The following is a 27999-nucleotide window of genomic DNA, read 5'->3' on the forward strand; positions in this document are numbered from 1 at the left end:
TGAAAAAAAAAACAAAACTCAACTTTAACCCCAAATACTCCTCCCTTCCTTGTCACCTAGCATCAGGAGCCATTCCCCTTTAAAAGGGGAAGCTGCTTTTTGTTTCCTGCCTTGTATTAATTATCAGTACTTAGCCCTTTCCCTTTGTGAAATGTAAAATAAACTTCATCCCTTCTTTTAGCTGTGAATTCTTTCACAGCCTGTGTCACTGGCAAAAACCCTAACAGTGAGTGGAGTAGGCAGGGAGAGGGTAAATGGGAGACCCAATTTCTACTTAGGTTCAATCTGCTCTGTAATATGCAATGGCTAGAAAGGGGATAGTAACTGACAAGAGGATGAGTCACTGGGTGGTGGCATTTGGAAGAGAGAGCAATTCTTTACGAATGAGTCAGGGGAGCCAGCACTTGACCTAGACTTTGAGACAGTTGAATTGATCAGAGGTTCATATCATTCCATTGATAATGACTGAATGCCTATTAAGGGCCTCTAATTGGGTTACAAATATGAATTATATCACTATGGACGGGAAGAAGACCACTTTCATGCAAGGTTATGGTCTGGGCAGGAGGGTTGGGGGCATAACGTAGGAAAGCCAAGCCTGCCTTGTCAGTGATGTAGGATTCAGGGAAGACTTCCTTATGGTGGTGAAAGCTAAGCTAAGATTAACGAATGCGGATGAGTCACCCAGGAAAAGTGGCCAGGGGGAAATAAGATCACTCCCAGAGGGGAGGAGGCATGATGTAGAGGGGATATTCCCATTAGCCATGAACAGATTTCCCCATTCCTAGGATGTTTGTGGAAGTCACCTCACCATTCTAAGCATCCTTTTCTTCTCTGTAAACTTTGAACAATAGCATTGTGTAAATTGGGAGGGGGGTAGCTTTGAGGATCAAATGAGATCATGTACAAGAGCAGAGGGCATGACCCATAGTCAGTGTAGTTGTTATTAAGCAGAACAACTGGACAAAAAGGCAATGGGGTATAAACACCTTGATGCATACAAGGACTGTCCCAGTTGAGTGTAACTGGTGACCAAGCCACAGCAAGCCCTGTGGCTGAGGAGGACATCGTGGGGGGACAGGCCGCCAGTGCCTTGTTCAAGAACTTGGAATATGTTGTGTAGGCTAGGAGATACCATTGAATGTTTACTGTTTTTAACTTTTATTGTTTTTATTAAACCAACAATATGGATTACTGTAGAAATATTCAAGTAAAAATAAACCAAAAACAATTAGCTGTATTTAAATTTTAAACTTTGATCTTGGCTAAATATATATTTTTTCAGAATGAATTCAAATTGTTTTAAAACTTGTTTTTTTTCATTTACACAATAATATCTACATTGGTAAATACTCAGCTATATTACTATATTACTATAATGCCTATGCAGTATTTCAGTGTGCAATTCAATAAATATATCAGAATTCATTTAACACGCTTCCCAATATTCAATAGTTAGTTGCCTACAGGTTTTTTTCCCATTGTTTGCAACAGTGTGGAAATAAATGCCTTTGTTTTGTTAGCTTACATGATTGTTTCCTTCAGCGAAATTGGTGAAGTGGACTTGCTGGACCAAAAGTTTTTATTATTCAGAGCTTTGATACATTTTTCAAAAACAACTTCTACAAATCCAGCCCTACACTTTCACCAGGAGAGGGACACAAGCTGTAGTTTTTGTTTTGTTTGGGTTTATTTTCCTGTTGAGGTTCAGAAAGGAGAGAAAGCTGCAGGAACTCTTAAGTGCAATAGACAAAAGCAAAAGTAACATTATTCATTTTTAGCAACATAGTGCTAGTTAACATTCAACTACAAATAGGGGTATGTTTTCTCTCTTTCGGATCATCAGGAAATTAGCTGCCTGGAAGTCAATTCAAGTTCCAAAGGACACTCAGAAATGGGAGCAGTCCTTTGTGAGCTGGCTCCCTGCTATTACAGGCTAACTGCTCTGTCTCTTTCTCTCACTCTCCGGCTGCTCTCATTTAATTGAGAACATCCAGAATTTTTTCTTGTGACTAATATAAAGAATCTTATTAACTCATTGAAGTCACACGTCCACATACAACCATCATCACTGTGGTCTGACCAGTTAGATGTGCCGATACCTCCACTCTGGGTCCCCTGAACCACACCCCCCAGAACCAGCTGGATATGGAAATTGGCAGCTGCTAGAAAGGGGGAAATGGAAGTCGTGTCCACCACAGGCCATTGTCAAATAAAATATTGACTTCTGGTTTCCACTCTGACATATAAGAGCTTAGAAGTCCTTACTCTCATCTTTACCATAAGAAAAAAGATGCACAATCCAAAAACAGAAACTCTTTAGATCCATCAGATCATTGAAGTCACATGACTATGAAATTAACCTTTACTGCTGCAAACCACTGAGATTTAGGGCTTCGTTAGCACAATACAACCTAGCCTATCTTCCTGATAAGGTGGGAAACATCTTTACCACACAAAGTGAGACACAAGATCAAAGAGCATGATAAGAAAAAACAGATTTGATCACATAAAAATGTAACACATCTATTTGGCAAAACACAGATCACATTAGAACAAATGGCAAGCTAGAGAAACCATTTGCAAGTGTCATGGCAAAAAACTGATATCCATAACAATTGAAATTTTCTAACCAAAAAATCCAATGAAAAAGAGTACAAAAGCTCTCAAACTGCAATTCCAAGAGAAGAAATTTGCTTACAAATATTTGAAAAGTGTGCCTCAGTTGTGTGAAGCATCTCTCTCACTCTCTCTGTCTCTCTCTCTGTCTCTCTGTCTCTCTCTCTCTCGTTTTCTATCCCCTCTCTCTACATGTCCTCAGGTGACGATTTAAAAACATTTTTAAGTATATATAGTCATTTCTCAACCTTCTAATCATAAGAATTAAAGATGTTTATTTATAGCAACCATTGATGATACTATCATAACCTAGTGGATGTACAAATTAGTGCAAAAGTTTTGGTAAGTAAGAGGAAAATATACAAGTGTGTTCAAAGTTTATATTTGCATTTTAAAATATCCCTCAAAGTGTTTCATAGGAATTAATCCTAGGTAAATAATTATAGAAATTTGGAAAGATCTCTTTGTAAAGATAGTCATCACAGCACTGTTTGTTATTACAAAATAATTGGAAACCCACATTATATCAATAGAAGTTGGATTAAGTGAATAAGGTTTATGCATACAATGCTGTATTGTGCTACCATTAAAACAGAAAAAAAGGATGAGTTTAGTCTTTGTCATGAAAAAGGTTATATTCCATAATGTGTGGGGAAAATAAAAAGCAGATCACAGAACAGTGATGGCTCTCAGGATGTGGAATATGCATGCCATATATGTGCAAAATCTCTGGAGGAATAAACATAAAGTTCCTGAACGAGGTAACTGAATGATGGCCTTTGTGGTACAGTGACACTTGGATCCAAATGTCAAAAGACACTTGTCTTTTTACTTCCTGCTTGACCAAATAATATAGTCTGAATGTTTCCACTGTCAGATATAACATTTCTAAATACTTGTTAACTAAAGATATTTACAATTGGGGGCTGCAAAGAGTGAAATGCAGAAGAAATATACTTGTTAACGAACCTCTTAGGTCTTGGAGGAGAGGTAGAACATAGGAAACTATTTCCAAGGAAAGCACCCTTAAGAGTTTGAGATGAATGTTCAGGGGGAAGCATGCCAAGGCCTGGGAGTAAGAGATTACCCTCCGGGCTAACAGATGAGATGAGTTGGGGCGGTGCTAAATGCTCAGAGGCTAATGAAGTGGTAAAAAATGGTAGTGGTAATGCTCCCGAAATAGTTTCTGGGTTCCGCCCTAGGAAACAGTTCATCCAGAATAGTGTAACCAAAGGTAGTTAAATGTAAAGAACCATGGAGAGATGATCCGGTCCGGGTCCTTATGGAAAAGGTAGAAACAAGCCCACCCACAGAAAGGAAATCTCCAAGGTCACAGAGCAGCGGTTACAGCCCATATGCCTGGTTTTCCTTCACGAGAATTCTGCCCTGTGAGGGAAGGTCATTCTCTCCAACCCCACAGTGTCTGCAGAACCAAGAGTGTCAGGAAAGCGACACACTTCACCTCTGCTCATTAGACTGTATTGGCAGGCGCTGCCCGCAAAGGCAGGAGGCTGGTGACTTTGATGGCCCAGGGGGGCTGTGGAGGATAAACCCTCAGCAAACACATCTTCCCTCCCTCCTCCCATCCGTCAGCCCCCCTCTGACCTTCTAAGATTGTCAGCTAGCCAGAGGAAGCATCGGAGGACTTCCCAGACAACTTTGCATCATTCTTCCTTTGGCAAAATTTAAACATTTTTTTCCTTCTGAGAAGGGAAAAACAATAACATCAAAGGTGTTCTTTATTACATGGCCACAGCTAAAGGGAAGTCATTCCACAGTATGAATTTTGTCCTTATCTCCAACCCCTGCTCATTCTGCATTTTCTCCATGTCCATCTTGGACCTCAACATTCCTTAGTCATCTTGCTTGATGCTCCTAATTCTCTCATCCTTTCTTAGCTCCCATTTTCTCATGTCCTTTCCCTACTTTCTATCCTTCTTTCTGGGTTCAGCCCCAGGAAACAGTTCATCGCTTTTGCTCACCCTCCTTTTGTCCCATCCCTCCTTCTATCCTCACATCTCATCTTCATGCCCAATCCTGTCCCATTGACCACTGCCATAGACCAATTCCAGCATGTCATAATTTTAAGAGTTTCATCAAAAGGTTGATGAGACTTGGGGACTCAACAGGGTTGAGTCACACATGTAGTCACCTGTTGGGAATGGCTAAAGGCATTTCCCCAAAACTGAATAGGAAACTGATTGTGGCTGCCAGACAGTTAAAGGGCATCTTAATCTACATGTTATTGCCTCCTACTGGCCAAACACCTGAACAGCCTTAGGCTATTCCCCATTCTGACAATGGACTCTGTACCCTTTGAAACCTTACCCTTTGAAGTGTATTATCTCCACCTTGCCTTAGGACAAATTGTGTTAATAAGAGCAAGGGTCCAAGACAAGTTCCTTTAGCTGAAGGTCCCCTGACCCCCAATGCCTTTCAAAATTATATCTCGTCTCTGGACTCTTTATTAGTCTCTGGATTCCTATGTCATCTACACGCAGCCCCTTTTCCAGATTCCTGAACCCTTCTTGATGCTGGGACATGAACCCTGGCATAAATGGACGCCCGAAGTGGGGCTTTCTGAACCCTAGAGCGACAACAATAGACCACTCTCATATCTTTTTCCCCATCCCATTTCAGCTCATCCTTCCAGTTCCTTGGCTCCAAGAAGAGATCACAGAGCAGATGAGCTCCAGGTGTAGCCATGGGGCAGTTTTAGGAGTGATACAGCTGAGGGACATCACAGCAGAACTGCCAGGACAGGGTAAGTAGCCTTCCGATGGAGGCTGGAGAAGAGACACAAATCAGGAATGAATGAGCTGAAGCTGGATGAACACCAAGAAGTGGAAATTCTCTGGGCTGGAGCTGCACTTTTGTACTAATCCTGAAATTAAATTCAGAAAGAAGCATCACGCCCAGGGACTACATCATGGATATTTTCTGAGCTAGGAGTTTTGGGAGAGAAAAGTAAGGCTTTGGAGGAGAAGGTTATGGTGGACATTCTACATTGAAAAGTCTCGGGATATGGGTGGAGCATAAGCGCTTACTCTTTCAAAGGCTTTGCCATATATGTGGGGAAGATGACTCAATAAGAGAAAAATACGGCAGAGGATGGAGATGAAGCATACCTTTTTTGACCTGAAGATATATCATTTATGCATTAATGTAGCTTTTATTTAATAGGCTGTTTCCCTCTCTAGACTCTACCTGTCCCCTAGATATCGTATGGGGATTTTATGTTATTAAAGAAAAGGAACTGATTTTCTTGGAGGGGAAAGGCGAACAGAATATAATATTCCTTGGCACTAGTTTAAAACAGCTTTCTGCACCCTGATCGAGAAGGAATCTCACATTTCCCACCAAAAGAAAACTTCAGAGTTCTATTCTTGGCAATTAGGGCTGTGATTAAGCAAATAATCCTTCCTTGCTGCCCAGAACTAACTGGCTTCCAAGGTGTCAACTCTACAAGGAAAGTGAGCATAGCAAAAACAAGGTAGCAACTTGCCAGGACATATCATAACCTCATATCCCCTTATCTACCTGTCTTTCTCTATAGCACAAATCACGATGTGATCTATCATATATGATGCTTATTTATTTCATTTCTTTGCTTTCCCTTCATTATAATGTGAACTGCAAGATTTAAAAAAAAAAAGAATGTGAGTTGCATGCGTGTAGAGCAGTGGTTCTCAACCTTCCTAAGGCTGCGACCCTTTAATACAGTTCCTCATGCTGTGGTGACCCCCAATTTCATTGTTACAAATTGAACATAATTAAAGCATAGTGATTAATCACAAAAACAATATGTAATTATATATGTGTTTTCCGATGGTCTTAGGCGACCCCTGTGAAAGGGTCGTTCGACCCCTAAAGGGGTTGCGACCCACAGGTTGAGAACCGCTGGTGTAGAGACTTTTGTCTATTTTGTTCATCTGTGCCCTAGAGGAGCATTTCTATCACAGAAGCAATACAATAAATATTATTGTATGAATAAATTATGTAGGATTTCTTTGCAGGACAAACATAACACACAAAAATTTCCAAAATGAAGACCTGTAAACAAATCATTCATAATCATTTCCCCAGGTTCCTGACTTTATGGGAAATTTTTCTGAACCCTAAAAAAGCAGAAAAGGAGAGACCCTATCACCCCTCAGGTCAACAGCCGCCTCCCCACAAATACCCGCCACAGGGCACCCTGAACATCAGGGTTTCTAAGGCTGTAGATAAGTGGGTTCAGCATGGGGTTGATAACTGTGTTGAAAATCCCAACCCCTTTATCTTTGTCTGAAGCCTCCTCTGTACCCAGACGCATGTAGTTGAAGATACCAGTTCCGTAGAAGAGGCAAACCACAGTGAGATGGGAGCCACATGTGAAGAAGGCTTTCTTCCTGCCCTCCACTGAGCGGATCCGTAGCACTGCAGCTGCTATGTGGACATAGGAGGTGACAATGAGAGTCAAGGGTGTACCTGCCATTATGAAACCAACAGCAAAGAGCAGCAGCTCATTGAGTTGGGTGCTGGAGCAAGAGAGCGGGAAGAGCTGTGGCAGGTCACAGTAGAAGTGATTGACCTCATTGGGACCACAGAAGTTGAGTGTAGTTAGGGCAATAGTGTGGATCAGTGCATTGGTGAGGGCACAGGCCCAGGACACAGCCACCAATATCCACTGGACTGAATGGCTCATGCGGGTGCTGTAGGTGAGGGGCCGGCTAATGGCCAGGAATCGGTCATAGGCCATGGCTGTCAACAGGAAGCAGTCCACACCAGCCAGAAGGTAGAAGAAAAATAGTTGGGAGAGGCAGGCATCATAGGAAATTGCACGCTTGTGGGACAGGAGACGACACAACATTGCAGGAACAGTGATGCTGATACATCCAGCATCTAGAACTGATAGGTTCCCCAGGAAGAAGTACATGGGGGTGTGGAGTTTAGGCTCCACCAAGATGGCAGCCAGGATGCTAAGGTTGCCCCCAACTGTGAGCAGGTAAGCAAAGAGGAAAAGTACAAAGACCAGAGACTGCAGCTTCTCTGTTTCAACGAGGCCCAGCAGAATGAACTCAGTAACAGCAGTCCCATTGGTCACAGCTTCTGGATCCATGAGTCCCTGTGAGGAAATGTCCCAGGCATGGAAGCATCAGTCCATCTAATGTATTTACTCCACATAGATGTTTTGAACGACCTATGTTCACAACTCCCTGACAAGTTCCCAGTGCTCCAGCTGATGGTTTCCCACCCCCTACTACCTCACTCACGGACCTCCCACCACCTCCAAGCCTCTATCTTGATCTTAGATGAGATGCCCTGAACCCCCATCATCTCTCCCTCCCATACTCTCTTTATTGAAAGGGCCACAATACTTGGGAAAATACATTAAGAAAAAAGCAGGCTTTCTCTTTGATGTACTAAGATTAAGATGGAATTTCCCCATTTTACTCTGGGGGATTAGCCCAAAGCAATAAGCATATTTCAAAATAAAAACCAACGATATTTCTAGTAAAACTATGGGGCATTTTATAATATAATCTAGGGTTTACCAGGCTTTTATAAATAGTGAAGATGAAGTAAAGATATGGCAAGAATCAGGGAGATGAACCACGTGAGTGTGGACATCAGACACTCTAGCCAAGTACATTTCCCCAAGATAGGGACATACTCTGAAATATAAATTCAAAATGCCTCAGTCAATAAATTGCCAGTCTTCTTGTTGTTAATTAAGTCCATACTCTAGACATTGAATAACAGCTTAATTTTAAATTATTTGTTCTCTTTATGGTATCTGCTACCTGCCTCTGAAATAAAAATTGCAACATGACCTATGGGTGGTCGCTGCTAGGAGCAGTTAGTTTTCTGCATTGCAAAGCCACTATGCTCCACTTGTCCTTGCACTGGGCATGGTCCATTGACCTATAGCTCTAAGGAGAGGTCCCCACATGAAGCAAGCACAGACGTTGAGCCAGATGGAGCTAAGTTCTTCAGCTCTTATAATAAACTCCTGGTCAAAATATATTTATGTGCCTTTACTGCCCATGGCATAAGGAGAGCTAGAGCTTCACTAAGATTATGTTATTCCCTTGCAGAGAACACACTGGCATGAGAGGATGGAGTCTGGTGACTCTAACAAAAGGGAAAGGGTGATGAGGGCCTGAGCTCACATGGATAAAAAGTTGGATGCGGTGAACTCTAACATAGTCTTAAAATTCTAAGCGCACATACTTGGTGAGATAGGAAGGGGAGGTCATCCTCAGAGGTAATCATCATTTATGAAATTGATAAATTTATGATAATTGATAAATGGCCTTGCAAATTGACAAATCAATAGATGGATAACAGCTCATTACATATATTATATTAAAGAATAATTTAATTAACTACTCTCCATTTTCCCTTTTGGATCCATTTTAACATAAGCATTAGATTATGACCCTGTTATTTGTTACTTCTTTATTCATGCTGTTTTCTCTTTTTTAATTTTTAAAAAAATATATTTTATTGATTTTTTACAGAGAGGAAGGGAGAGAGATAGAGAGTTAGAAACATTGATGAGAGAGAAACATCGATCAGCTGCCTCCTGCACACTTCCTACTGGAGATGTGCCCACAACCAAGGTACATGCTCTTGACCGGAATTGAACCCTGGACCTTTCAGTCCACAGGCCAACGCTCTATCCACTGAGCCAAGCCGGTTACTGCTCATGCTGTTTTCTTTACTGCAACCGATTCCGTCCAACTCCACATGGCCAAGTATATGAAGATTTCACTCAACTACTGGCGGCTGAATGAATTATTTTTTTTTTTTTAAAAAGTCTCCATCTCAAAAAGATATCTCTCTCTCTCTCTCCCTCTCAGTTTCCTTTCTCTCTCTCTCTCTCTCTCTCTCTCTCTCTCTCTCTCTCTCTCTCTTTCTCTCTCTCACTGTCTCATCTACCACTATCCATTATTTCACGGAACTTACTGCTCTTTACCTTCTAGCTAAGTCACTTCTCTAAAAAGCATATCTCCCCTAATTCTCTGTAGACTGACTCAGTTTTCCAATAGCAGTACTTATCATAATACTTCACACAAGGTAGGTACTTAATATTCCCTAAATAAATAAATGGTGGTTCAAGTGCTCATAGGATTTTCAAGAAGGAGGGCTCTAAAATGAGCTGGAGTTGTCAGGGAAGACTTGGTGACATTGAATTTGCAAGAGACTTTTAAGCATTAGTCTGAAGGAGGGGGAGGAGGGGCAAGTGCAAGGTGTAAGGTTGCTGGAGGGACTAACTACTGCTTTACTTAGTTTTGATGGAACAGTTAGGAAATGCAGCAATTCACACACTAATAAGTTTATTTTCATGTAAATCACTCAAAAGAATAAGGCCCTTAGGAGGGTGAAACCTTCCAGACAACTAAGTTATAGTCAGGGATAAAAGAACAACAAAACAGCTGCTGCCAACCCTCTGGTGGCCAGAGGTACAACTTACCTGAAATCAGTGGGATTCTGAGGTGACCTGCAATCATGCAGTGACATCTAGAGGGTCTGACAGGGTCACCATGATGCCCAACATGAGGAGCCCTCCTGTATGACCACCCTTGGGGCCTTGTAATGAGCCCCAGGTTCTCCTCACTGAGCTAAGACAGCTCCCTACTCTGGACCTCCACCAGTTCCTCCCAGTGATGAAAAGGCTCAACAACCTGCGACTGAGTGAAGGTTCTAGGCTGCCTGATGAAGTCGTCCTGGCCAGTGAACTAGACTCAGGGAGTCCCTCCACACTCTCCCCTAAGAGTAACAAGGAGCAGGTGGCTTTATCCAGGAAAGGGGGCCATGGGCAAAGGGGCCAGAGAGGAACCAGGACCTCTATGTTATCTTCCCAGATCTTTCCCTGAAAAGGCTTCCCATCAGTTGCACTATAGAGAGTTGGGTTTGAGCTGATGGCAGCAGAGGAGCAAAGGAAGGATCCCTGAGAATACTCACCCTGACATGAGCATAGGAGCCAGTGGGTTTCCTTCAGGGAAGAAACCATGAGCTGTGAAGACTCAGTTATCTACTCAGAAAATGAGGAGCTACCAGGATACAAAAGAAAATGAGAAGAAACAAGCTGACAGCTTCTCTATCCAAGGTCTTATTTCACTGGGTGTTATCCTCTGGGGAGACCTCAGAAATGAGCCCTCCCAGGAAAGAGGGGACAGCTGGGGAGAGATACAAGTTGTTTTGTAAACAACTCAAGCCCTTCATAACTATAGCAACAATGTCTTACACCTTCTGGTAGTTAGATTTCCTTTCAAAAGACCTTACCTCTGCCCTGGCCTATAGCAGGGAGTTGGGGCAGGTGATATAAATTCCACTTAATGGTGGGTTGCTGAGGCCTGCAGGACTTGTCCATATCCTTAAAGTCACCCAGCCAACTAGAGGTGTAATTAAGACTAGATACAGGTTTCCTAGGGATGGGCTTTCTTTCCCAGAGGCCAGCCCCAAGCAGGGCCTTTGAGCAGAAACAAGCTCATTCCCAGACTTGCATCAGCCCTGGGATGAGGAGGAGGCCCCAGCAGAGAGGCAAGAGGGAGAAGCTTTCTCCAAACCCACTTTTCTAATGAGTTTTCCTGAGTGTGGTGCTTTCCCCCTCAGGGCATTGTTAGTGGGGGCTACTGGGACTGTGCCTTGGGGCACCTGTAATGGTTCTGGAAGTGGTGGTAAGAGCTATACCTACTAGAAGGACCCCTGGGAGGCTGCCTATCAAGATGATGATCTAGGCCAGGCCCTTGAAAATGGAAAGCCCTGTTGAAGTCTCAGATGAACAAACAGAAGATGTGTGAGGTGGAGACATGTGTTCCCCTGACCTCTATACCCACCAGTAACTACTCACCCAACACCCCATCCCCCAAGAGAGAGTGCTCTCTCTTCCCCCAGCAGAGACGCCTGGTGCAGGAAGAAAAGCACTGTAGACAGACCTGCTCCTCTGATTACTAGTTGTTGCACTGTGTGCAAGCTGTTGCACCCTTCAGGGACTCAGATTCCTCATCTGTGAAATGAGCATATCTTCTATCACAGGTTGTTAGTGAAGATTATTAATGAACTAAGACACATTAAGCCGCTAGTAGAGGTTCAACAGTACATGACATTTATGTGTTCTTGATACAGACATGGGAGTGTAGTCAGAACCTTACATGCCTGGAGTCTGTATCTGTCCTCACAACAATTCTATGAAGGAGATCAGAGCACACAGAACCAATGTTCTGACTCAGTTCTTTCTCGGCCCTTTTCTGATTTCAGCCCTGGCGGGACTGGAGAGTTCCCTATAGGTTTCTGCTTAACGTGAGCTGACAGAGTGTAGCCTCTTCCTTGGAATCCTCTAATATCATGAACAATGGGCCTGGGAGGCTCACTATGTCTGAGCACAAGTGGAGCTCAGAGGGCAGAGGACAACTTGAAAGTAGGAGACAGGAGCCAGTGGATAACGCCCCACTGCCTCTTCACCAGGCAACCCTGAGAGGCATTCGATATGCTCTTGCACAATCCAGTCTCTGCTGTCCACAGCAGGGACCTTGGAAATGACCCTCAGTCAGGGGTACTTCTTCCTTCTTTGTGTCACTCTCTTCATAGCCTCAGTCTTGCTCCCTGAGACCACTACCCCAAATAAATAATCTTGCTCTTAACTGCCCTAGATGACTTCCCGTTTAAATTGCACATGCATCTTGTCTTGGGCTCTGCTTTGGTGGGAGCCCAAGTCTGACAGTTGGCCAGAGGATAGCCCTAAGAAGCACATTCTCCAGCTGAAATTCAGGAACTGAACCATTCATGACTGCTTGGGGTAAGTGGGGCTGGTGATAACCCCTAGCATAATTACTGACACTTGATTGTGGTAGGTTGTGATGAAGCACAGGTGAAAGGCAAAACACTAGTTTATGTGTTAGCTCCAGCACACTAATGTTATGAGAACCACTAGTGGCCCGGTGCATGGATTTGTACACATTGAAAGGGAATTAATTAGCAGATGGCCTGTAGGTTGGGACTGGACGAGAAGGGCTGGACACACCCTGGAACCAACCCCCTGAAGTCCCTCCCCAGCCAGCTGCACTTGGGACAGCGTCCAGTTCAAAGGGCATCTGTCCAGTGAGTGAGGTCCCTTGGCCTGGCCTGCAGGTATCAGGTCAAAACTGGCTCTCCCACATCCTCTGAGAGGTCCCAGAGTGCAGAGGGCACTCTGCAAAGTTGCTGTCACTCAGCAACTCCTGAGTTGAGTGTCTGCTTCCTGGTGGTCAGTTCACGTAATACCTATTGACAGGTCTCACAGACGGTCGGTTGGAGAGTTGCTTAGCCTTTTATATATATAGACTAGAGGCTCGGTGCACAAATTCATGCCTGGGTGGATCCCTCAGCTTGGCCTGGGATTGGGGACAATCAGGGCCGCCTTGCCCAGTCCTATCTGGGCCAATCAGGGCCAGCCAGGGAGAGGGACCTTGGAAATGACCCTCAGTCAGGGGTACTTCTTTGTGTCAGGGGTACTTCTTTGTGTCAGGGGTACTTCTTTGTGTCACTCTCTTCATAGCCTCAGGGGGAGGGACCTCAGGACGTTGGCTGTGGGAGCGCACTGACCACTAGGAGGCAGCTCCTGTGTTGAGCATCTGCCCACTGGTGGTCAGTGCGTGTCATAGTGACCAGTCTACTGTTCATTTGGTTGCTTAGGCTTTTATATATAAAGATGGTAATTATAAGAATAGTGGAGTTTTAAAAATAAACAGTGGTTTTTGTTAACTTACTTATAAGTCTTGAAAAAACAGAATGATGAACCCAGATCAGCCAGCTAACAATTCAAGGTATGTTGTGAAAGCCAGGATACTTCCATAGCAACACTTAATAAGACATTAATCTTCAGCAGCCACAAGGCAGACAGTGCAGAAAATCCAACCTTGGACCTAATTGTAAGGGTGGTAGAGCTATAAGGGATGATGAATGTGTAGCTTAGTTGCATCTCCTATGCTAAATCCAGAGCCCTGATAGGGAAGGGGTGAGACCTTGAGTCCTGGATGGGGAAATTTGAGAAGGTGAGCATGAGCATTTGGAACCTCCCAAATCAAATGCTCCTGAACTTGACTGATAAAAGTATCCTTGCTCCCTTGCTAGAAGGAGTCAATTTTTTTTTATTTTTTATTTTTGCCAAAGACCATGCAAAGGAGGTGATTCTCCTCCTCCTCAAGAAGTTCTCCCATTTCTCCTCAGTGCCTCCAGAAAAATGAGGGTTAGGTCTAGGCATAAGAAAATCCCATCTATAATCCAAGAGAAAATAATTATCTCCTGAAAAGAATTCCCATAGCTGGCTGTGGCACGCTGAATAATGGCCCCCAAAGATATCCAGGCCCTAATTCCTTAAATCAACTTTTGACATGGTGAAAAAGACTGTAGATTGTTAGGAGTCTTCAGCTAGGGAGCTTGTCCTAGATTATCCAAGAGAGCCCAAAAAGCAAGAATCCTTATAATAGACAAGTAGAATTATTTTATTACAGAAGAAAAAAAGGCAATATGATGATGGAAGCAGAGATTGGAGTGATGTGGCCACAAGACAAAGGATGGATTTTCCCGTGGAGCCTCCAGGAAGAACTATCCCTGCTGACACCTTGAAGTTGGCCTTTTAGGACTCATTTAGGATTGGCCTCCAGGCCATAGGAGAATAAATTCCTATTTGTTTAAGTCCCCAACTTTATGGTAATTTTGGTAAAGGAGTAATAAGAAACTAAATACACTGGCTATTATATCATGGCATAAACTGGAAGTTCCTACAGTTTATACAGGAGCAATATGGAAATGGATCATGAGGAATGAAGGAGTAGATAAAATGTAAGGCTGAACAGGAAGAGTTCATTGAAATGGGAGCAGTTTTCAGGATTTAAGAGTTTAATCTTCTGGCAGGGATGCCTGGAGCTGGTCCCAATAAACTGCTGAGATGTCTCTCTGAAATTCAATATTGGTTATAGGGCTTCTGAAGAACCACAGTCAGACCAAGTTTGGCAGAACTACCTGTGAGAACCTGTCTTCCTCCAAGTCAATGGGTGGGCAAAAGTGTTCCTAGCCTATGCTTCAAAGGGTAAGAGCTGGATTATGGGGTCACTTCAAGATCTGCAGTTGGACTGAGGTCAGTGGGCCTACCACTGAGGACACAGAAGAAGAATGTGTCTTCTGACATTCTTCAGGATTGTGTGTTCAATTCCCAATCGGGGCAGATATCTAGGTTGTGTCTTTGACCCCCTGTGGGTGCACCTATGGGAGGCAAACGATCAATGTTTCTCTCTCACATCAATATTTCTCTCTCCATTTCCCTCTCTCTAAAATCATTAAACATATCCTAGGATGAGGATTTTTTTAATTTGCACAGAGGAATCATGCTCTCCAGAGTTACTAGAGAACACATGACCATTCAGCTCCCATTTGTCCCCTCTATATTCCAGGGCATCTTTGTGTGATAGAAAGAGATGAGCTGCATTTTTAGACTTGTAGAAGCCTGATGAGATAAGTAAAATAATCCTGAGCTCTAGGCCTATGTTTTATTAACAGACCAACTATACCTGAACTCCAGCGAATCACAAGACCCTCTGGTGGGGAGAATTTGCAGGAATATTTGGGAAACCCAGGTTATAACCAACCAAAGGGTCATTTCCTATGGGACTTGAACCTGTAGGCATTCAGGGCTTCCCAGGTTTCACTTCTACCCAGAAAAGGGAGCTCACAGTGACTAAAGTTGTAATTTGTCAAGGGAAGTGACAGCATTAATTTACATATTTATAAACTATACCTGGGCAGGGGTTCTTTGGGAAGCAATAACTATTATCCCCTACGAAAAAAAATAAAAATCCTTATGCTCAGAGAAATAGAAGCAGTTATCAATCATTTGTCCTAGTTATTGCCCCCATAAGATTTCTCCTTTAGTCCAAAGGAGAATAGGAGGAAGTGACAGTGGAACCCTTATTAAGTCAGTGACCGCTTCCCTGTGAATACACGCCAGAGGGCACCCTGCACATCAGGGTTCCTGAGGCTGTAGATAAGTGGGTTCAGCATGGGGTTGATAACTGTGTTGAAAATCCCAACCCCTTTATCTTTGTCTGAAGCCTCCTCTGTACCCAGACGCATGTAGTTGAAGATACCAGTTCCATAGAAGAGGCAAACCACAGTGAGATGGGAGCCACATGTGAAGAAGGCTTTCTTCCTGCCCTCCACTGAGCGGATCCGTAGCACTGCAGCTGCTATGTGGACATAGGAGGTGACAATGAGAGTCAAGGGTGTACCTGCCATTATGAAACCAACAGCAAAGAGCAGCAGCTCATTGAGTTGGGTGCTGGAGCAAGAGAGTGGGAAGAGCTGTGGCAGGTCACAGTAGAAGTGGTTGACCTCATTGGGACCACAGAAGTTGAGTGTAGTTAGGGCAATAGTGTGGATCAGTGCATTGGTGAGGGCACAGGCCCAGGACACAGCCACCAATATCCACTGGACTGAATGGCTCATGCGGATGCTGTAGGTGAGGGGCAGGCAGATGGCCAGAAATCGGTCATAGGCCATGGCTGTCAATAGGAAGCAGTCCACACCAAGCAGAAGGTAGAAGAAAAATAGTTGGGAGAGGCAGGCATCATAGGAAATTGCACGCTTGTGGGACAGGAGACGACCCAACATTGCAGGAACAGTGACGCTGATACATCCAGCATCTAGAACTGATAGGTTCCCCAGGAAGAAGTACATGGGGGTGTGGAGTTTAGGCTCCACCAAGATGGCAGCCAGGATGCTGAGGTTGCCCCCAACTGTGAGCAGGTAAGCAAAGAGGAAAAGTACAAAGACCAGAGACTGCAGCTTCTCTGTTTCAACGAGGCCCAGCAGAATGAACTCAGTAATGGCAGTCCCATTGGTCACAGCTTCTGGATCCATGAGTCCCTGTGAGGAAATGTCCCAGGCACGGAAGCCTCAGTCCACCTAATGTATTTACTCCAGATAAATGTTTTGAACTGAAGCATCTATCTTGTACAAAAACCACTGTTTGAAATTTTAATCCTGCTCTCGTGGCTCCTGTAACTGCTTGCTTGCTTGCTTAAATAATAAGAAAAAGAAGAGTACTCCCATTGCAGAGAGGCCATAAACCTTCCCCAGACAAAGTTATCAGTGCTGGTGCCAGGCCAGGCCTTTTGTTGAGGTCTCAAAGCCCCAGCACCTAGGGCTCTTTAAGAACTTGCAAAGGGGACCGGAAAACCCTATATTTGGGAGACAAAGAAGGTAAAAAGTTATAAATAGGGAAACTTCCTCCATGTCAGGGCCCAGAAGTTGAAATACAGTTTTCTCTCGGCCTGCGCATAATAATAATGATAATAATAAAGTCTAACCCCAACTCCCTAAGCATTGCTTGGTTCTTGTCCAGTCTTCTGTAACATTAATGGTTCTCTGAAACACCAGGAAATCAACCGCACTTGACCTTTTTGGCCTCTGGTGAGTGGACTGGTCTTGGGGACCAGGGCTGCTGGATATGCCTCCAGGAGGCACGGCTCTCCTGATTTAGCAGAATTAAACTGGGGGACTCGGGGAGCTCCCAGACCTCAGCCCAGGACCCGGCTGGCATCTGGAGAGAGTGGACAGATACTTCTGGACCTTTCGACAGAATCGGTAAAGTAGGGGCCCCGGTCATTCAGGCCCACTCCAAGTGAGTGGTAGGGGGAGCTTGATCACCTTCCCGGAAGCCATACAGCTTCCTCAGGCAATTAATCAGGAATCAGGTGGACTGTTCAAACTCTGAGTAAATATCTGGTAGAAGTCAAAACCTCAGATTGTCTGGTATATAAATGTAAGTGTGAGAGTCTGTGTGAAGCGAAAGCTACTTCGTGCCATCTGGCTGTACACACAATAGTATTTGTTATCTCTTTCTGTTGTTTAATTTGTTTAAAGATAGGGCAAACCCCACTTTAGGGGGAAGCCTAATTGTATATAGTAAGGCTGAAGGCTGTGACGCACTTCCCCAGAGCGAGTGTGGGTGTGGGGTGGTGGTGGTGGGATTCGCTGGGTAAGGTGATAGGCTCTCAGCCTGCTGAGATAGAGGAGCCCTGGGCTGGGGGACATGGGGATGGTTGGAGAGATCAAGAGTAGCAAAGGAGGAGGATTTAAGAACCTCCTGGCTTAGAGTAAAGAGGAAAAATCTGTGAGGGAAAGAAACGGTTACAAAAAAAAATCCTCAAATGTAAAAAGCCTAAATATACAGTATCTCAGACCATTTGCCTTGTTTCAGGACAGAGTAAGTGGTTAATGCAGAACGCAGGGAGGAGGTGTAGGCAGTTTATTATAAAGCAGGGAGAGATAGGTTTTTGTAGATCTTTTACAGGCTGCAGACTGCTCTGCTGGTGTAGGGGTCTGGTCCTTAGCCTACCAGGTGTCTTATCTGAACTGCACTAGACTCAAGGTCACAAGTTTTCTGCATTTGCAGTAAATCTTTCTCTGCCACATATAGTTCTCTTTAACCCTTCCAATACTAAATTAGACCGATACAATATCCTTGAAATTACATAAGGAAAAAATCTAGCAGTCTTTACAAAAACAAGTTTTAATTTACCTGTTCTTAGTTTTATCACAGAAGGTCCAAGGCATGGTTATGCATTTTTAAAAGACATAGGAAGAAGGTTTAAAGGCTAATTTGAAAGTATGAAATTTGTAAAGGTTGTATATATGGTAAAAAGGAAAAGAGAAATGTTAAAAAGAAATCAAACTAATGTTATCATAATCATCTAATCATCTATTCACGAACCCCCATTTACCCTGGTTATATATCTGTATGTCTTGTTTGGCTTGCCATTTTCAGGTATTTATTAGGATCCTCATAGAGGACATAACCTGGTCTTTCCCTTCCTCCCTCACTCCTCATCCTGACAGCATCTGTAACTGGATTAAAGATCTTTTCTTTCAGGAGGCCTCCAGGCTTTCAGTCCACAAGAAATTTCCCTGCACACCCTTGTCATCCTCTGCCTTCTTTTCCAGGCCTTCTAAGAGTCATTTTTCTCCGCAGGTTGGACCCCAGCCTCCGGGAGGGAGGATTGCTACAGCGGTAGTCTGTAGTTTTTGCAAAAACTCCTGCTGTTTCTATTTGTCCCCTCTATAGGAATTGTCTTCCTCTGACTCACAATAGGAGAGGGAGACAAGCAATGGCCCCTGGAATCTGTGAAAGTGGCCGGGGATGAAGCTGATAAAGTTTCCCATTTCTAAATGTGCTGAAAAGGGACAGGTAGGAAGGGGTGAGGGCTACATGCCCCATTCTGGCAAAGGAGCCTGCAGAGAAGGCCACAGTCTCTGCCTGGAAAGAGGACAGGTGGCATAGTGGGGCCTGAAGCCCAAGCCACCACTGCAGGAGCACTTTGCTATGTGCAAACTGTCTCTCCCTGCAGCCCCAGCTGTGTTTGGCTGCCACTAAGAGCCAAGCAGTGGAGAAAGACAGGGATGGCAAGGCCCTGTAACTGATAAACAGGGTTCACTGGAGAGGGCGAAAGGAAGACATACTCCCTAAACAAAAGAGCTAAGAACAGCTCAGAACTTTCAGACTCTGCCAGAGAGGAGGAGTCTGATTGAGGGACTAGCCGAGACCCCATTGGGATAGGAGGACCAGAGGCTGTATATTGAACTTATACACTACAGTTTGCTGGGCAGAAATCCAAGCCCAGTTGTATAAAGGTTAAGCTACCTATATACAGCAAACAATTTTCTCCCATGCCAGAATGCATTTTTGGTAAATTGGACAGACTGTGTTTGTGGCTAGAAAGAAAAACTGGCCACCATACACAGCCCTGACACTGGCCTGCAGAAAACTGCATAATAGACTTAGATGATGCCTGCGTCTTCATGGACATGACTCCAGAGAGACAAGGACAGTTTTGCTTTGTGTGGGAATGTCAAAAATAGACTTTAGTCACCTCCCTGAGATGTTTGTATAGCCCTACCATATGTCATGTTTAATAGCAGAAGATTTAGCTGCAAGGAGCAGCCACAGTGCCAATGTTATACGTCATTATGTAAATCTACACTAATAAAAGAGAAACATGGTAATTAGCGTATGACTGCTACCTTTCCCATTGGCTAAACAGCATATCCTTATGCAAATTAACTGTCGGCCAAGATGGCAGCTGGCAGCCAGGCAGCTGGAAGCGAACATGAGGCTTGCTTGCTCCAGTGACTGCAGACTCCAACGTTCCCCACCTGACTTGCCGGCCTCTGAGCTGCAACTCTAAGAAACATTGTAACAAATATAGAAGCTAAACAAAACCCCAGAAACCAGCTTTCAGCCAGCCGGGATCTCAGAGCTGGAGTTATACATTGTTTTGATTATAGAACACAAAGAAACCAAATACCTGCTTTCAGCAGCGGAAGCCTCAGAGCTAGAGCCAGAGCTAAAGCTGGCCCAGAATAAAAAAAAGAAAAAGAAAAAAAGGAGCGGTTGGGAGCTTCAGTCAACTGCCAGCCTGAAAGCAGCCCTCAGCTCATCACCCAGACTGGCCAGGCACCCCAGTGGAGACCCCCACCCTGAAGGGTGTGTGACCAGCTGCAAACAGCCATCATCACCTCATTCAGGCTGGCCAGGCACCCCAGTGGGGACCCCCACCCCGATCCAGGACACCCTTCAGGGCAAACCAGCCGGCCCCCAGGCCTCTATCCTATATAGTAAAAGGGTAATATGCCTCCCAGCACCGGGATCAGTGGAGCCGCGAGGCCTCCTGACACCAGATCAGGGTGACAGGGGGCAGCGCCCAAACCCCCTGATCGCCCTGCGGCTCTGTGTGTGACAGGGTGAGGTGCCCCAACCCCCCTCCCCCTCCCCACAGGCCCTGCTCTGTGTGCGACAGGGTAGAGCCATAATCTCCCCATCGGCCCTGCCCTGAGTGTGACAGTGGTGGCGCCCCAACCCCCTGATCAGCCTGCTCTGTGGGTGATAGAGGGCGGTGCCCCAAACCCCTGATCCGCCCTGCTGTGTGTGACAGGGGGCGGTGCCCTAACTCCCCTATTGGCCCTACTCTGTGCGTGACAGGGGGAGCTCCTCAACCTCCTGATCGGCCCTGCTCTGTGCGTGACGGGGGGAGCTCTCCAACCCCCTGATGGGCCCTGCTCTGTGCGTGACTGGGGGGAGCTCCTCAACCCCCTGATCGGCCCTGCCCTGTGCATGACACGGGGGACCTCCCCAACCCCCTGATTGGCCCTGCTCTGTGCGTGACAGGGTACAAAGCCCCAACCCCTCTGATGGGCCCTGCTCTATGTGTGACGGGGGCAGCGCCCCAACCCCCTGATTGGCCCTGCTCTGTGCGTCACAGGGGGTGGTGCCGCAACCTCCCCATCGACCCTGCCTTGAGTGTGATAGGGGGCGGTGCCCCAACCCCCCAATCAGCCCTACCCTGAGTGTTACTGAGGGTGGCATCGCAACCTCCCAATCCACCCTGCTCTGTGCATGATAGGGGGTGGCGCTCCAACTCCCCAATCAGCCCTGCTCTGAGCCCGACCAGGGGCTGCACCTAGGGATTGGGCCTGCCCTCTGCTACCCAGGAGCAGGCCTAAGCCAGCAGGTCGTTATCTCCCGAGGGGTCTCAGACTGCAAGAGGGCACAGGCCGGGCTTAGGGACCCTCCCTTCACCCCTGAGTGCACAAATTTTTGTGCACCGGGCCTCTAGTATATTATATTAACCTTTAATTCTCTTGCAGATTTAAATACAGTTGTCAAAACGGCAGGTACCCAAATGGGCAAGGAAAAATACCCATCAGGTTTTGGTCTCTATTGAGAGACAGTTGGCAGCCTGTATACTGCCTTGCAGGCCTGTGTGACCATGCCCATGTCAGGGGTGGCACAAACCTCAACTTTAGGAAACTGGGGGAGGCCTGTTTGGAACAGAGGGAAGTTGTGAAGTGGTGAACACTAACCCTCTGTTACAGGAATCACAGACCCCGTGAGGTCCTGTGACATGTGAGACCCTGTATGAAATAAAGCTCCCTTAGTCTTTCTGAGAGGATGTGTCACCCCTCCCAGAAACCATATTTAGTTTAAGGACAAGTCAAGGAGAGGGATCCCTACTACAGGGATAGCTGTGACTATCTATTTAAGTGTAGACACATTTTAAATTTCTTCTTGCCATTTAAAGACAGTTACTGTTTTGTTATAATACATTTAGAAAAATAGTACTCTGAAGAATCCATAAAAAAGACTGACAAGGAAAATCAGAAGATATTAAAGCAGGTCAGTATATTTTTCTCCTTATATAATTCCTCTGAAATTTGGCAATACATAATAAATAAATCATGGCAATACATTTCTTTGCATAAATTCAATAAGACTGGTTTCCAATAGTGGTTTCATTAACCGAAAACTTTGACTGGAGTATCATGTTTTAAAGAGCCCTGTCTGAACTCTGAAGACTTGAAGCCAATCAAAATGGCATGGAGAAAACCTGGTATCCTGCTTGGTAGCCCTGAAAATAGATGGCGCTGGAGCGTCAGGCCCATACCCTGCCATCGCTGGTGGTTGGTCAGAGTAGAAGGGGGGCAATAAGGGCAGCTCTGTGTCCCTGCGGAACCACCACACACTCTAGGCCACTATGAGCAGGAGGGCTGCTGAGATGGGCCTTGAAGCCTAGGGCGTGGGCCCAGATGGAGTCGCTGCAGGTGAAGGATTCACCTAACTCAGCAGATACTGCAGGCAGGCCTGATGGCAGCTGGATGGCTTGGCTTCCTGGCCTATGGGGCACATTAAGTCTCAATCATGAAATTCCAGCAAAGGTAGTCAGTTACCATTCTTGTTGCAAACAATCAGGCCAAATTGAATACAATAGATAAATTAGTCTTAATTTAGCTCTTTGAATAAACATAAGGGTAATTTTAAGGAGAAAAATTCTCTTTCAATAGAAGTTATTAGAACTACAATATTTTTTTCCCTTCCACTGAACCATGTGTTACAGTTTGTCTCTACCAGGTCACAAGCCCCACCTCCTTCTGTGCCCAGGCCTCATCGTCCCTCTGACAGACAGCACGGATCACTTGGCTCTGAAAGAAAACTGTGTCCCTCTTCAGCATGGAAATAGCCAGAGGACCCACTGACGTCCATTTTCCCTAAGAGAATTCAGAGCCAGGATCCTTGAGGTAATATATTAGGTAGTAAGACAGACATGAGCAGAGCAAGGACAATGGGCCAACCAGCACTACCAAATGTAACTAAGTCTTTCCACCTCTACGTATGAGGGACAAGGGGCATAGCCAAAGGGGCACTCACCCAAAGTCTTGACCCCTAAAAAAAGGCTGGTAGCCTACTTATCCAAAAGACTTGACCCCATTGCTGCCGAGGTCCTTGTTCTGGCATTAAGAAGAGTTCAGCAATCTGGAAAGGGGGCTGTGCATAACTTAAAGAGTCCAGAGACAAAATATGATTTTTAAAGGCATTTGGGGGTCAGAGGATTCTAGTTTAAAGGAAACTAAGATCTCCTCATCTCAGGACCCACTTGCTTTTTATTAACACAATTTGTCCTGAGGCAAGGATGAGATATACACTTCAAAGGGTCAGGGTTTCCTATACAGAGTCCATTGTCAGAATGGGGAGAATTAGCCTACCGCTGTTCAGGTGTTTGGCCAGTAGGGGCAATAACATGTAGATGAAGATGCCCTGAGCTGTCTGGCAGCAAGCAACCCATCCTTTTCAGGTTTGGGGAAATGCCTTTAGCCATTCCCAACAGGTGACAACATATGTGACTCAGCCCTTGTTGAGTCCCCAAGTTCCATCAACCTTTTGATGAAACTCTTGAAATTATGACATGCTGGAATTGGCTTCCGGCACATTGCGTCTCCTGCCTTTGGGCAGTAGAAGAGGACAAAGCAGCCCAGGAGGCTGCCCTAAAACCAGTGGGGCCTCTACAGGTTCTAGCAACTCTTCCAGACCCTGACCTACCCACCTCACCGGCTTACACAAAACCATACTTAACTTGCAGAGCTTCTAAGAGATAAGTACTATATACCCAATCTAGAAAAGCTGAAATCCATAACCAGTCTTTACTCAAGTTCTTACAGGCTTTACAGTCTACCCAGAAAGCAATCCAGAAGCATGTTTGAGACACTCTGCCTGTACCAACTTCTGATCTGGTCCATCCCTTCCAACCTGGTGACTCTGTTTGGGTAAAGAAATTTACCACCCAAGGACTGACTCCTACCTGTAAAGAACCACTCCCATGCAGTCTAGGTCTATGGGATCCCAACGTGGCTATAGACAGTACAAGCAGAAGGATTCTCTAAAGATAAACTTTCACATGCGCCCTATTATTAATTCTCTTTATAGGACTTAGTAAAGGAAACCTCAAAGCTGAGTAGGTTAACAATGTTAACAACTGCCAAGAGTCAATGATTTGACTCATGTACATAAAACTAGTGGGGAATGAAGCATCCATCTTATATAAAAACTGCTGTTTGAAATTTTAACCCTGCTATCATGGCTCCTGTAAATGATTGCTTGCTTAAATAATAAGGAAAATAAGACTACTCCCATTCCAAAGAAGCCATAAACCTTCCCCAAATGAAGTTATCAGTGTTGGCGCCAGGCCAGGCCAGGCCTTTGGTTGAGTTCTCAAAGCCTGAACACATAGGCTATTTAAGAACTTGCAAAGGGGACTGGAAAACCCCATACTTGGGAGACAAGGAAGGTAAAAAGATATAAATAGGGAATCTTCCTCCATGTTGGGGCCCAGTATTTGAAATACAGTTTTCTCTCAGCCCGCATGTAATAATAATAATAAAGTGTAACTCCAACACTCTAAGCATTACTTGGTTCTTCTCTGGGTTCGGTAACAGACCACCTATGTTCACAACTCCCTGACAAGTTCCCAGTGCTCCAGCTGATGGTTTTCCACCCCCTAATACCTCACTCACTGACTTCCCACCACCTCCAAGCCTCTATCCTGATCTCAGCTGAGATGCCCTGAACACCCATCATCTCTCCCTCCCATACTCTCTTTATTGAAAGGGCCAGAATGCTTGGAAAAATACATTAAGAAAAAAGCAGGCTATCACTTTGATGTACTAAGATTAAGATGGAATTTCCCCATTTTACTCTGGGGGATTAGCCCAAACCAATAAGCATATTTCAAAATAAATCTAATGGTATTTCTAGTAAAACTATGGGGCATTTTATAATATAATCTAGGGTTTCCAGGCTTTTATAAATAGTGAAGATGAAGCAAAGATATGACAAGAATCAGGGAGATGAACCCCATGATTGTGGACATCAGACACTCTAGCCAAGTACATTTCCCCAAGGTGAGGGACATACTGTGAAATATAAATTCAAAATGCTTTAGTCAATAAATAGCTAGTGTTTTTGTTGTCAATTAAGAGCATACTCTAAGTTTTGAATAACCGTTTAATATTAAATGATTAGTTCTCTTTATGGTATCTGCTACCTGCCTCTGAAATAAAAATTGCAACATGACCTATGGGTGGTTGCTGCTAGGAGTTGCATTGCAAAGCCACTATGATCCACTTGTCCTTGCACTGGGCATGGCCCATTGACCTATAGCTCTAAGGAGAGGTCCCCACATGAAGCAAGCACAGACATTGAGCCAGATGGAGCTAAGTTCTTCAGGTCTTATAATAAACTCCTGGTCAAAATATATTTATGTGCCTTTACTGCCCATGGCATAAGCAGAGCTAGAGCTTCACTAAGGTTATGTTATTCCCTTGCAGAGAACACACTGGCATGAGAGGATGGAGTCTGGTGACTCTAACAAAAGGCAAAGGGCGATGAGGGCCTGAGTTCACAGGGATAAAAAGTTTGATTTGGTGAACTCTAACATAGTCTTAAAATTCTAAGCACACATACTTGGTGAGATGTGGAGGGGAGGTCATCCTTGGGGGTAATCATCATTTATGAAACTGATAATTGATAAATGCAAATTGACAAATCAATAGATGGATAACAGCTCGCTACATATATTATATTAAAGAATAATTAACTACACTCCATTTTCCCTTTTGGATCCGTTTTAACACATGCATTACATTATGACCCTGTGATTTGTTACCTCTTTACTCCTGTGTTTTCTCTACCTGCAATGGCTTCCCTCCAACTCCACATGGCCATGTATATGAAGATGTGACTCAAATACTGGCTACTGAATGAATTCTTTTTTTAAAAAAGACTCCATCTCAAAAGGACCTCTCTCTCTCTCTCTGTCTCTCTCTCTCTCTCCTCTCTCTCTTTCTCTCTCCCCCCTCTCCATCTCGCTGTCTCATCTACCACTATCCATTAATTACTTCACTGAACTTACTGCTCTTTACCTTCTAGCTAAGTCACTTCTCTATAAAGCATATCTCTCCTACTTCTCTGTAGACTGATTCAGTTTTCCAATTGCAGTACTTATCATAATACTTCACACAAGGTAGGTACTTAATATTCCCTAAATAAATAAATGGTGGTTCAAGTGCTTATAGGATTTTCTGAGAAGGAGGGCTCTATAATGAGCTGGAGTTGTCATGGAAGGCTTTGTGACATATTGAATATCCAAAAGACTTTTAAGCATTAGTCTGAAGGAGGGGGAGGGAGGGGTAAGAGCAGGTTGAAAGGTTGCTGCAGGGACTATCTACTGCTTTCCTTAGTTTTGATGTAACCGGTAGGAAATGTAGCAATTCACACATGGATAAGTTTATTTTCATGTTAATCACCCAAAAGAATAAGGCCCTTAGGAGGGTGAAACCTTCCAGACAAGTAAGTTACAGTTAGGGATAAAAGAACAACAAAACAGCTGCTACCAACCCTCAGGTGCCCAGAGGTACAATTTACCTGAAATCAGTGGGACGCTGAGATGACCTGAAATCATCTAGAGACATCTGCAGTGGTTCTCAACCTTCCTAATGCCACGACCCTTTAATACAGTTCCTCATGTTGTGGTGACCCCCAACCATAAAATTATTTTCATTGCTACTTCATAACTGTAATTTTGTTACTGTTATGAATCATAATGTAAATATCTGATATGCAGGATGTATTTAGGCGACCCCAGTGAAAGGGTCATTCGACCCCCAAAGGGGTTGCAACCCACAGGTTGAGAACCGCTGATCTAGAGGGTCTGACAAGGTCACCATGATGCCCAACATGAGGAGCCCTCCTGTATGACCACCCTTGGTGCCTTGTAATGAGCCCCAGGTTCTCCTCACTGAGCTAAGACAGCTCTCTACCTCTACCAGTTCCTCCCAGTGATGAAAAGGCTCAACAACCTGCAACTGAGTGAAGGTTCTAGGCTGCCTGATGAAGTCGTCCTGGCCAGTGAACTAGACTCAGGGAGTCCCTCCACACTCTCCCCTAAGAGTAACAGGGAGCAGGTGGCTTCATCCAGGAAAGGGGGCCATGGGCAAAGGGGCCAGAGAGGAACCAGGACTCTGTGTTATCTTCCCAGGTCTTTCCCTGAAAAAGCTTCCCATCAGTTGCACTATAAAGAGTTGGGTTTGAGCTGATGGCAACAGAGGAACAAAGGAAGGATCCCTGAGAATACTCACCCTGACATGAGCATAGAAGCCAGTGGGTTTCCTTCAGGGAAGAAACCATGAGCTGTGAAGACTCAGTTATCTACTCAGAAAATGAGGAGCTACCAGTATATAAAAGAAAAAGATGGAAAACAAGCTGACAGCTTCTCTATCCAAGGTTTATTTTCACTGGGTATTATGCTCCGGGGAGACCTCAGAAATGAGCCCTCCCAGGAAAGAGGGGACAGCTGGGGAGAGATACAAGTTGTTTTGTAAACAACTCAAGCCCTTCATAACTATAGCAACAATGTCTTACACCTTCTGGTAGTTAGATTTCCTTTCAAAAGGCCTTATCTCTGCCCTGGCCTATGGCAGGGAGTTGGGGCAGGTGATATAAATTCCACTTAATGGTGGGTTGCTGAGGCCTGCAGGACTTGTCCATATCCTTAAAGTCACCCAGCCAACTAGAGGTGTAATTAAGACTAGATACAGGTTTCCTAGGGATGGGCTTTCTTTCCCAGAGGCCAGCCCCAAGCAGGGCCTTTGACCAGAGACAAGTTCATTCCTAGACTTGCATCAGCCCTGGGATGAGGAGGAGGCCCCAGCAGAGAGGCAAGAGGGAGAAGTTTTCTCCAAACCCACTTTTCTAATGAGTTTTCCGGAGTGTGGTGCTTTCCCCCTCAGGGCCTTGTTAGTGGGGGCTACTGGGACTGTGCCTTGGGGTGCCTGTAATGGTTCTGGAAGTGGTGGTAAAGAGCTATACCTACTAGAAGGACCCCAGGGAGGCTTCCTACCAATATGGTTATCTCCGCCAGGCCCTTGAAAATGGAAAGCCCTGGTGAAGGTCACAGATTAACAAGCAGAAGATGTGTGAGGTGGAGACATGTGTTCCCCTGACCCCTATACCCACCAGTAACTACTCAC

The 27999-nt window shown here is 44.8% G+C and overlaps 2 protein-coding genes across 2 annotated transcripts; both read right to left on the reverse strand.

Annotated features, from left to right (window-relative positions):
• Positions 1-6772: 6772 nt before the first annotated feature.
• On the reverse strand, positions 6773-7732 carry LOC138994254 (olfactory receptor 3A2-like). Its single transcript, XM_070394037.1, has one exon. The coding sequence runs from the start codon at positions 7718-7720 to the stop codon at positions 6773-6775; it is 948 nt and encodes a 315-aa protein (XP_070250138.1). The 5' UTR covers positions 7721-7732.
• Positions 7733-15555: 7823 nt separating this feature from the next.
• Positions 15556-16515, reverse strand: LOC138994234 (olfactory receptor 3A2). The gene has a single exon (XM_070394012.1). It carries the CDS (start codon positions 16501-16503, stop codon positions 15556-15558), a length of 948 nt encoding a protein of 315 aa, XP_070250113.1. The 5' UTR covers positions 16504-16515.
• Positions 16516-27999: the final 11484 nt, after the last annotated feature.

This window comes from Myotis yumanensis, unplaced genomic scaffold, assembly GCF_028538775.1.
Source record: "Myotis yumanensis isolate MYYU_CA2020_CCGP unplaced genomic scaffold, mMyoYum1.0.hap1 SCAF_16, whole genome shotgun sequence".
Classification (NCBI taxonomy): Eukaryota; Metazoa; Chordata; class Mammalia; order Chiroptera; family Vespertilionidae; genus Myotis; species Myotis yumanensis.

Bases quoted from the DNA above. Each gene is read 5' to 3' on its own strand.
- LOC138994254 (XM_070394037.1), bottom strand. From the start codon at position 7,720: ATGGATCCAGAAGCTGTGACCAATGGGACTGCTGTTACTGAGTTCATT.
- LOC138994234 (XM_070394012.1), bottom strand. From the start codon at position 16,503: ATGGATCCAGAAGCTGTGACCAATGGGACTGCCATTACTGAGTTCATT.